The sequence below is a fragment of the Drosophila eugracilis genome, unplaced genomic scaffold, assembly GCF_018153835.1.
Source record: "Drosophila eugracilis isolate 14026-0451.02 unplaced genomic scaffold, ASM1815383v1 contig_1963, whole genome shotgun sequence".
Classification (NCBI taxonomy): domain Eukaryota; kingdom Metazoa; phylum Arthropoda; class Insecta; order Diptera; family Drosophilidae; genus Drosophila; species Drosophila eugracilis.
The window spans coordinates 421,030-432,745 of NW_024572825.1; the positions used below are offsets into that span (position 1 = coordinate 421,030).

Genomic DNA, 11,716 nt, shown 5'->3' on the forward strand with positions numbered 1-11,716 from the left:
ATAAATGTTAAAGGTAATGTAATTGTCTAGGTGTGAATGGCTTATTTCATTAAATTCATTTTATAAAATAAATCGTGAATCCTTAAAATTTTATTAGCAAATAATCTATTCGTTGAAAAGTATGTAACAGGTAGAAGGAAGCGTTTCCGACCCTATAAAGTATATATATTCTTGATCAGGATGAATAGCGAAGACGAATGAGCCATGTCCGTATGTCTGTCCGCCTGTCCGTCCGTCTGTCTGTCCTTCTGTCCGTCTGTCCGTATGAGCGATGAGATCTCAGGAACTATAAGAGATACAAAATTGAGATTAACCATGAAGATTCTTGAGGTCCCTACGCAGCGCAAGTTTAGTACAGCATCCTGCCACGCCCTAACGCCCACAAATCGCAAAAAAACTAAAATTACTGAACTCTGAGGAACTTTTGGAGCTAGAAAGTTGAAATTCAGAATATATAATCTTTAGATGCCAACACATCTTATACTATCCGGCCACACCCACCCATACGCCCACTCTAACGCCCACAAACCTCGGCAAACTGTGGCGTCTATAATATTATTATGAATGCCTTCGTTTGACTTTGTATTACTTATTTCTGTTAATATCTATCGGTTTACCAAAGATTTTTTATAAATCGGAACATTATTTCGCTATTTATAAAGAAATTAAGGTTATCAGGCCTCACATGGGCAGTGACGTCACTATAAGTTACTCAACATGCTTTCTTCGACAATAGGTGGCGCCTTGTGAACTTCCGCTAGCAAAATAATATTTTAAAATTTTGTAAAACAGTAACGGGTATCTTATAGTCGCAGCACTCGACTATAGCGTTTCCTCTGGTTTCATAATCGTTTTGTTTGATCTACTAAAGTGCACTTTAGAACATTTTGGTCATCCTTGTCCTTGACCTTAAGCTTATTTAAAACCAAAAAGATCTCGAAACTAACTAGCTCTTTTCTCTGCTGAACCTTCATATGGACAATGGCAAGACATGGCTAGGTGCATTTGAATAGTGCCCTAATTTTAGAAACATTTATCCCTTCCCTGTACGAGTAACACTTCTAAAAAGCAACAGTTAATATTCTACTAATATTTAGGCTACCAACTACTCATCGTCAACTAAAATTACATTTGATCCATTTGAAATGATGTAGGATGTAGGTTTCTTATATATACGGACGGTTGAGTACTTTCACCATCTATAAAAATATAAAATTAGGTAAGCCTACTTAGTTTCATTGAATGTATCTACTATTATTGGGCATTACCAAAGTTTGATTGCGTAAATCGAACAGCAATTCGTTACTAGCTGATCGGAAATGAAGTCTGAACGGAGGGTAATCCCCGACCAAAATATTGAAAGGAGATACTAAACAAACGCAGTTCCGTATAAACCGAGCTCTTAGTTCTTATATTAAGTTGGCCAAAAGGAAGCTCCACAACACCTGATTGCCGGACCAAAAACTGGGTAATCCGGCAGTTTTATTACTGTTGCCATGGTAAGGGATCTGCGCGGGCAAAGGGCGGGCGACAATGGACACAGGGCGACTAAGGACGAAGAACGAAGTACGAAGGATCCAGGAATCAATTGACCGTGCTGTTGCGATGGCTTCTTGTGGCTGCCACCGCAGCTGCTGCAGTTTCAAGGGTCCATAAATAATAGGCACTAAGCATGTGCTCCGTAATCCGCCAGCAGTGTCCAAAAAAAGACAAAAAGAAAACAAAACTAAAGAACAATACAACAATCTAGTCCACTCCGGCAGCCAATCTCCTCGACTGCACTCCAATCCTCCCAACTGCCCACTGAGCTGGTTTTCTTCTGGCCTGGAATGCCCAGAGGTGCCACTATTTAAGGCACTAAGATTGCCACAAGGCACGCGGAGTAAGTACACTCATAAAAGGGCCACAAAATAAAAACCTTTTCACACCAAACAATAATTTTCAAAAAGAAATTCAGGAAAGGTAGCACATACGTGCAGTTAAAATCTATTTAAATACCATACAGGGAAATGCGAAGAAAGCTCTGCTTTATCTTGAGGGTGTGATTTTCTTCGAGTGCAAAGTAGTTTTGCTTTCTGATTCAGGTGGGACAGTGCAGCACATCAGAGCGCAGTACACAACAGGATTCAAGTTTCGCTCAGCTTCTGTCCCTTTTAATATTAAATAGTTTGCCTTGACCATCTCCGTGGGATTCTCGAGTACGCCCCCAAATTCGCTCCGCTCCACAGGAGTTTTCTTTATTTTTTTTGGTCCGGTTAATGTTTGCCTGTCTGTTGCGCTTCTGCCACTTTGGTTCGGATAGCGACGGAAGCGACCGTAAAAACTTGCCGAGAGTCATAAATAAAACTATTAAAAATTATGTTAAATAATGAGTTGGACACAGACTGGTATGTATACGTAGGTGACAGGTAGGAGGAAGATTTACCTACCCTGAACAGAATGTATATAGATAAATTCTTTATCAGGATCAATAGCCGAGGGGAGGTAGCCGTGTCCGTCTGACCGTCTCTATCAGAGATAGCACTATGGGAGTGTGCATATCCCAGAGATATCTAGGCTATATGAGTTTTCCTCCTCAGCAGGCCCGCCCCCTCTAATGCATTAAAGCCACTAAAGATGTGCCGATTTAACATTCAGGTTCATGATTCGGTTTGAATAAAATGTTCTTAAATATTATTTTTGTGTTCCAAAACATTTGAAAATACGAACATTATTTTATTATTAGAAATTGAGGTAATAAGGTCAGTGTCGTCAAGTCAGCTAAACATGCCTTCTAGTAACGAATTTCACTAGTTATATAGTTACGCTGATGATAAGGCCCAGTTTAGTATACGCCCCAGAAACGCTAGATCCTCCTTGATCTTAGTGTTCTTATGTTGAGGGGCTATTAAAGCCTGGTCCGATGTTAAAGATATTTAAGCTTAGTGGGAAATATCTTTATTGTCACGTCCGAACGCTTGTACGGTTTAAGTTCAACTGCCAAAAGTGGTCAAGAGAGCTTAAGGTCTATGTATAATGGATCTTATCTCTAAAGTTCTAAAGTAAAGTGTCGAATACCTATTATTGCCATTAAACTCTATTAGTTTATAAATTTGTTCAATAATTTCTATTTTTATACCCGTTACTAGGTAACAGGTAACAGGGTATACTAGATTCGTTGAAAAGTATGTAACAGGTAGAAGAAAGCGTTTCCTACGCTATAAGGTTTATATATTATTGATCAGGATCAATAGCAAAGTCGATTTAGCCACGTCCATCTGTCCGTCCGTATGAACGCTGAGATCTCAGGAAGTATAAGATTTACAAAGTGGAGGTTAAGCATGAAGATTTTTGGGATCCATAAATTTAGTATGTATAATCCTTAAATGTCAGCGCCTCTTATGGTGGTACCAATATCCGGCCATACCCACTCTTACGCCCACCAAGTTCAAAAGGTGGTTTTCGCCTTTTCTAGAAAAGCTGATATCTCGGTAACTATAAGAAAGTTTGGATTAAACAAGTAGGTTTTTATGACGCCACTAATGCGAATTGTCTTTTTCCGATCGAGCGACGCCTTAAGAATACGTATTTCAGAGAGGCCAAGATTAAGATACCTTGTATAACATATTTTTATCAATATTAAATCGGAACATTATTACGCTATTTATGAAGAAATTTAGGTTATAAGGTCCACATGGGCAGTGATGACACTATCAGTTACTCAACATGCTTTCTCTGACAATTGGTGGCGCTCTGGGAATTTTGACTAGCAAAATAAATATTTTAAAATTGTGTACAACAGTAATGGGTATCTTATAGTCGCGGCATATAGACGTGGCATATTAAAAAATTTTTCAAAGTGCACTTCTGGCTTGCTTTGACCTCGTCCGCTCATCAAAGACCGGACAAATGTGGCCTCGTTAGCGGTCTGGTCTGTGAAAACGAGTTAATCGAGGGCAAGGACGCAGTGGTGTGGGCATGGAAAATGGACAGCGGACAACGGGCTTGACAAGGACGCTAATTGCGTGGACATGCTAAATGTCGCACCTGCTCTGGCCAAACAGGAAAAACGGCAAACTGCTGGGTAGAAAGCGAGCGTCACGAAACGACTGGCGGAAAAGGATCAAGGATAGCTATAGCTGGAATTAGCACACAACGGGCGTTGAAATGACAAATAAACATTAGATAAAATACAACTACGGAGGGGTCACATCAAAGCGAAATCACACGTGGCTCGTATACGATTTTCGCACTTGTCCCCGGACCGGTTTACCCTGGCCAAGGGATGCACACCGAAGGAGAGGCTGGGAAAACAAGCAAGTTGCCGCAATAAATGCGCAATACGTAATTGTTGTTTCCACCTAGTGGGCGTTCGAACGAAATGGGTGCAACAGAAAAGAACACACGGCCAGGATAACAACATTGGAGTGGCCGCAAACTATAAAAGGACTGATCAATAAGTCCGAGGAAGTGCTTAAACTCGAAAAAACTCATGGGAGGGTCATATATAGTATAACCGTAGTCACGGAAAATGCTCACTTTATTAACTAATGTTCTATTCCTGAGTTTCTAAACCCTAAACAAAGAAAATTTACATAGAATATAAACTTATAGGTAGTTTTTAGACGGCTGCGACTTAGTAGTCTACGGGTTCTAGCCCTATGGGGTTATATGGTTTTAGCCATAGATGACGCGTGTGATAGCAATTAATTTAATATTGGCTAACAGAGTAACGGGTATCTGACATAAGCTTTCCTTCTTGTGTTTAATTAAGTATAAGCTAAAAGTTAAAAAAGTTAGGCTAGACACAATGCTTTCGCCAATTTCTCTTGGCCAAGCTAAGAGCTACGGGATTTTTATGGATACATTTTTGGTAATTGAACCAGTTGCCTTTACGCACACTGAGCGGTTTAGATAGGTTACTGACCAAATGACTATTTAAGTTAAGTAGCCCCCTCTAGCGATTTCTGTGCTTTATTGTAAAAACCTAAATTATATTGGGATTTCCTTATTTTTAAAGTTCGTACATTTTTTCTATTCCTGCTTTTAATACTTTTTTTTCGCTTAGTTTATATACAGTACATGCGAGCATACGAATATACATTTTCAAGTTTCGCGACCGCCAGTGCCGGCGGCTTGATGTGGTTTGCAAACAAAGCACCAGCGCCGGAAGCTAATCAATGCTGAGCTGGAGGCTCTATTCTGGAAGTTTGCGGTGCTCTTGATGGTGGCTGCGGGCTGGTGGTGGGTATATCTGATGGTGCCTCTTGTACACTACTACTAAGCCTGGAACTCGTTCTGGCCCTCCTCCGGACTTTTGACCTCCAGCCTGGCGTACGGCAGTAGTTTCAGGGATCGATCAGTCGGGACACTGGCCTCCAGGTTGGGAAGGGGAATTAGAACCTGACCAGTCCTTCTAAGTGGGCTACTTTCCCTAGTGCTCAGATTCTGCTTTATCACACTGCTACCTGTACCCAGCTGCTCCTCTTTCCAGCGGACGTTCCGCTTTCCGAAGTCCCTGTCCACATTTGAAGCTACTTCGGCACCGGGGCAGGAGTCCCGGGCCAGACTAGAACCCAGACTTTGCATACTAATGGTACTGGGTGGCTTATTGGGCCAAAGTTTTGATTGGCTGCTGATATTCGACAGATTTTGGCAGTTGCTGAATGCGCTCCCTCCGCTGTTGGTGGTGTTAGTGGTGGTGGCGGTGTTGATGGTCTGGCCGCAACTCAGCTCCGCGGGAGCTCTGCGGGCAAACAGCTCCATCACACTCGTCGGTTGGACTCCCTTTTGCACCGACTTCAGGCGATGCAGCGAAATGCAGAAATCCTGAAAGCCGTGGACCGTGTGATAGTTATCCGGCTGGTCCCTAGAGCTGGGCAGGGCCATGTGAGAGCCTCCGGTTCCGGAGTGCGGGACCACCTGGCTCTCCATGCCCGGTGACCAGGTGCGTTGATAGTGCGGCGCTTCCAAGTCCAGTTGAGTCTCGTCTAGGTGGTCTATGGCACTTTGCAGAGCAGGATCTAGAAGAGCCACCTCGCGGGCTGTGCGCACGTCGTGGCGCCAAAATTGCTGATGCCGCTGAACTGCCGGAGCCACCTCCTTGATCCTCAGGACCACCACGCCCATTATCCAGACGCATACTATGTTCAGGAGGGTCAAGGCCATGCTGACCAGTGCACAAAGCAGCAATTCCACCGACAGCTGCGAGGAGTAAGACCTGTGCTTGACCAGTCTTACCATGAGGTCGTGATCAGCCGGCAGCAGGTGCGATCCAATGGCTAGGGCCCAAAGGAGTCCAGCATTTACAGCAGGTGGCAGTAGTGAAGCCGATATTGCCACGCCCACCAGAGACCCCGTATTGCCACCCAAAACCGCTATGGCACCCGCCGCCCCTGAGGCCAGGGCAGTGCAGACTCCAATGGCCAGGGAGTGGGTATCGCATCGCGAGACTATCTCCTCCGTGAGACCGGCGGATATGGCGAAGAAGTGCCCGAACCCGCAGACTATTATCCCGAAAAAGAATCCTATGACGACGGACACGGCTATGCCTAGCAGCTCGTTCTTCAGACCCAGCCACCGCAGCTCCCGATCGCCGATCACCGATCCGAATATGGCCGCTATGATGGGACCCATGAGAGGGGAGATCAGCATGGAGCTAGAGAGAAACAGGAAGCTATTTTCGACAAGGCCCACGCATGAGAGCAGGGCAGCCGCCATCAGCAGTACCACGAAATCAAAGGTCAGAGTGGCATCCCGACGCACCTGCCGCACCACCTGGTTTACATTTAACCGGCATCTTACCGAGTCCATAAAGCTCTGCCAGCCCTGACTTTGCTCCTGACCTTGATCGATCAAATCGCTATCGTTTGGTTTGGGATTCTGGTTCCTAGGATTGGACCGCGTTTCTAAACAGGTGAGGGCGGACACATGCGTGCCGGGTCTCTCGCCAATGCCAAAATCTTGCAAGGTGCACAGGAGCCTCTCATATTGCTCGTCCTGCAGGAGGTCAAACCGGGCCTGGAGTCGCTTTCCTGTGACGTCATGCGACCAAAAGACATCCTCCAATCGCAGCTCATCGGATATTGCCTTCAGCAGCTGCTCTAGGGAAGCGTCCCAATTGAGATCGGGCAGCTGCACTGATCTGCTGTGGCACCTTGAAGCAGGACTTGTGTTGACCTCCATTGGCATTGCCTTACCTCTATTGCTCCCCGCTATCTGACGAAGTCGCCAACAGCGCTGACAAGTCTCGCAACTCGGAATGCACGAGCTCCTCATGGAGCAACAGCAATTGGCGCTACATTGGGTTCTGACTAGTGGCTTAGGGCTCAGCCTTAGCTCCTCCACTTCAGTGGGCACTGTGACCACCACGCAGACGGACGCGCTCATTTGTCAAGGTCCTTGTTATGGAATCCTCACCTGAAGTTCTTCGTCGTTTTGGAGTCGGACTTGGGTGTGGTTGTACGAAGCTGAATGAAACGGAAGTGTTGGGTTCCGATGGATCTCTGGCAGCCTACTGGGTTTAGGTCTCATTCGTCGTAGAGACACATTTAAAACTGGAATACTTTTAATTTCTAGCTACCAGAGGAAAATGGATAATCGTTAGAATGAGGAGTCTTGGAAAAATAAGTAGAGCATTTTTAGCTATGCATTAAGTTAATGGCAACCTGGAGAAAAACGATACCACTCATCATGGAGAGTAAAACTTAAATAAAATCTAAACGCATATTAAATACTTTCCAGGATTGTTTTTAATATGGAATAAAGCCTTGAACAAGCGATCCCTTAAACAAGCTACATTAGCCACGGTCCGTGCCACAGTTTCTAAAAATAATTCAATTACCACGGATGCGTTCAGAGTCTTCTCTGATCTGAGCTTCCCTTGGTTCGAGTCGCCGGAAGCCCCTCGCCACCGTCGACTTTCCGACTAAACCAAACCTCACATCAAAACTTCGGACATGTCCGTTGCAACATCCTGATGATGACGCTCCTGCGATAGTGGAGATGATGAGGATGATGATGATGGACAATGCGACAGATGCGCGATTTACCCTGTTTGCACGCGACTGCAGATGCAGCTTACTCCTGTAACCCCGGAAACCCCCGGAAACCCTGATACCCATAACCCCCGTTAACCCACTAAAATCCCAACCCCTATGCCAACATTCAACATTTTCCTGCCGCTGCAGGCTGCGTTTGTTTGCATCCGCTGCAGTGGCTGCTTTGTGAACGACGCCGGCTCCTCTAAGCCATGCCCCCCGACCTGTTTGCCGCATAATCGAAACAACTACAGCAACTCTGCGATGCTAAAGCGTAAAAAAGGACAACTTTGAGGTAGGGAGCAGCCAAAATGTCAACAATCTGCAACAGCCATGAAATATTATGAGGATTTGAGGGTGGGAAAGTGTGGGAACTGCTGGCGTTTGGTAGTAATAATAGACCACACGAAAGTAGCAAAAACGCGTGAAAAACGGACCAAAAACGGACTCAGAAACTTCAAAGCAAACACACACCCGTAGTGTGGGTGGACTCAAAAGTGGAGTCCTCTTGTCCGAGAGCTGTGCTCCATTCGAAAGTTGAGATTTCGTTTTTAAAATGATAAATTTTATTTTTTAGCTATTTACATTTTTTCAGCAAAGTTATTGCAATAAAGCGTTATAATAATAGTAGTATTCCCAACTCTAATTTCATGAAGTGAAGAACAAAATCTAAAGATATGTTAGGAGCCATACAAGGAGTATACAAATTTCCTTAAATTTGAATTCTCTGAACTTATATGCAAGTCGATGCAGCGGTACTAAGTAATTTGATACCCTTTCATTTTCGAAATTCCATTTGATTGGGAGTTGCGGGCAGCGAATTCCTCGATGTCCATTATTGTCGAACTTTTTTATGCAGCTCTGGAAAACCAACGCGCTTTTTATCTGCCTTTTTGCAGTTACTCCTTATATGAACGTACACGGCGATTATTACTGTATACTTTTAAAATATAGTTTAAGAATTGTATTATTTATTTGGACATATCATTCTAGAACCACTAATACTACTAGTACTACTTACAACAGATTTCAAATCGAATGCCAAAATTAATATTCGTCACTAGAAATTATTGCTCTACTGCTGTGTAAAGAAAATAACAGATAAATGGAAAATAATAAGCTAATTGTAAAAATTTACTCCATGGTACTTTCTCTCTGTGTAGCGACACATCTGTGTCGAGATCAAGCGCCGAAATTACATTGTTGGCATACACTTCCTTTTTCAAGCCCCAATTTTTTTTGACCCCTTGCATTCTGTCCGTACTACGTCCATCCGTCTCCGTCCCTGCCACAAATACCCCTCTCCTTCCCGCTCACACAAGCTGTGTGTCTCTGTCTAGCTGATTCTCGTTCCGTTCGTTGTTGTTGCGTCTCCTGTTGCTCGGGATCCTGCCATTGACTGAACATTTGGGTTTGTGTTTGTTGTTTTTTGGCCATTTTTTTTTATCCACCGCCCGACGACTTTCCGCAGAATGTGTTCAGGCGGTTGGGTGAGAGGAGGCTGGAAAATCCAGGGGAGTGGTCGGAAAGGAAAATCCTTGTGGGGCGCGGAGGGGGAAGATGGGAGAGGACACAGAAACAGCGTTGATTGTTGCAATTTCTCGTTAAATTGAATTCGCGAGAGCGCTGGGATTCGAAGCGCGAGCAAGGATTGTCGACGGAAAATTGAGGGTAATGCGGGGAAAAGGAGGAGAGCGGCTGGAAAAGCTGCGTGCAAACAAGGTCCTGCAAGCTGCACCGCTTATTTATGACAAGTGGCCAGAGGCAGGGACGCGTCTTTTACGGCCGGACAACGGAAAACGAACGAATGCGACGACGCATTATGGGATTGCTGGGCTTTGGTTTTTCCCAAAAATTACACAAAACTCAGGCGGCTCAACACGCTTGTGTCCACCAATTTCCCAGCCGCAATTTCCACTCGTCCGCGAACACCATTTATCCTCAATTAAAAAACTGAGCCGTGAAAGCAATGACTGCAAATGGCCCAAATGACGGAGCACAAAGAGCTCTGCAGAGTGGAGAGGAGGAAATGTGAGGTTTTTATTACTTTGTTATGATGAAATGGATATTATGAATAACCAAGTACCTTTTGGCCTAGGACCCAACCAATTAATAAAGTCTAAATCTGATTCCAATAATATAATCACAAATATGTATCCACTAGGATTGAAACGAGTTTTACTATAAAAACAAATACTGTCCGTCTGCCTGTATTCACATACGTGGATTCTAGGAGTGATTAAGGGAGCTTTGATACTTCTTACATGCAATAATGTATTCGTCAATACAAAAGGCTTACTGCTGTTAGAGCCTGAACCTCACCTCACCTCACCTACGATGCGGATCCGAACCTACCGATTTGTTGATCCCATAGAATTTGGCAATTTGACAAATGGCAGAGGCAAATGCAGTTGGCCAAAATAGGTTTGCAATATGCATTGCCACTAATTGAAATGCAGTTTATGGCTGGAATGATCAGTAAGCATTTGGGTAATGAGCTGACTAAAGGCTTAGGCAGGCTCAGATATACGGACTGTCTTTGCCTGATTACAAAGAGTGGTACCTGCACTAAAGCACTATCCTACTCATCCCAATTACTTAGCTGGAATGCCGGGATATCGAGCAAGAGGGCAAAGTGGCAAATAAATAAGGTGCAAACACTTGTTAGCAGGAGCTGATGGAGGGGCAAGGCGGAGCTGGTAACTGAACGTTATCCTTATCATTGTTATACTTAAGTTAACAGCAGCATAAGAAAGAACCGCTTAAGTCCGTAATCAAGCACAAACGCATTTCTCACAAAGGCCCTCAAATCTTAGCTTTTATGCCTGCCGTACAGTGGGCGAAATTGTGCGATTTAGGCACTAAAACGGCGTAAAGCATAAAATGCTTTTAAAATATATATCTTGGGTATTTTTGGAAAAACTTATATCAATATTCGCTTTTATTAAGCTCCTTAATTAATCGAGAATATACATCCTGATGTTAAACGTGCTAAAGAAATAAAGAACTCTCACTAGCTAGGCTTTCAGCCGTAAGTTTGGTTTAGTGAGCATTTTCTAGGGAGAAACCCGTCTTCACTTCAGAGTTCCCACTTCCGTTTGAGTTGGCACGCGGTCTTACCGCTCTCCCGAGTGATGGTCGACGGCAAAACTCCAGGTATTTGGCAACGGAAAGCTTTGGAAAACGGAGGATATAAAGGGAATGTGACTGACACTTGCACCATTCTGTGGCAGGAGCAATTCCCCATAATCAGAAAGCTTTTGCACTTTATTTGTGTTAGTTTCAATTATATAAACAACTGCTAAGACGAGCAGTTGGCAGTGGAATTGGCAGGCGAAGAACCAATTACCACTTGATTTAGCACACGCACACAAATGCAAAGCAAACACAGGCACGCACACCACACTCGCAACGAACACTACCAATCGCACACTCATGCATTGGCCATAGAGCCATGACAAACTTATTGGGATTCATTGAGCAGGTTGTGAACCTCCAGTTCAGTGGCCATGGGCTGGGATGGGCGAAAAGTGGATCTGGAGAGGACTTAACGGGGGTGAACGAATGCCTAAAAGGGGGCTGGAAGTAGAGAGCGTGGCTGTCTTGTGGACTCTCGTCGGCTGGTGTGTTAGACAGACAATGGCTAATGGTTCAACTGCTAAATACGAAAACAAATATGTACACTGAAAAATACGTGT

General features: G+C 44.2%; 1 protein-coding gene across 1 annotated transcript; it reads right to left on the minus strand.

Annotated features, from left to right (window-relative positions):
• Positions 1-5,069: 5,069 nt before the first annotated feature.
• Positions 5,070-7,368, minus strand: LOC108102411. The gene has a single exon (XM_017207376.1). The coding sequence runs from the start codon at positions 7,366-7,368 to the stop codon at positions 5,260-5,262; it is 2,109 nt and encodes a 702-aa protein (XP_017062865.1). The 3' UTR covers positions 5,070-5,259.
• Between the last annotated feature and the right edge of the window lie 4,348 nt (positions 7,369-11,716).

Coding starts and splice junctions, on each gene's coding strand:
- LOC108102411 (XM_017207376.1), bottom strand. CDS start 7,368: ATGAGCGCGTCCGTCTGCGTGGTGGTCACAGTGCCCACTGAAGTGGAG.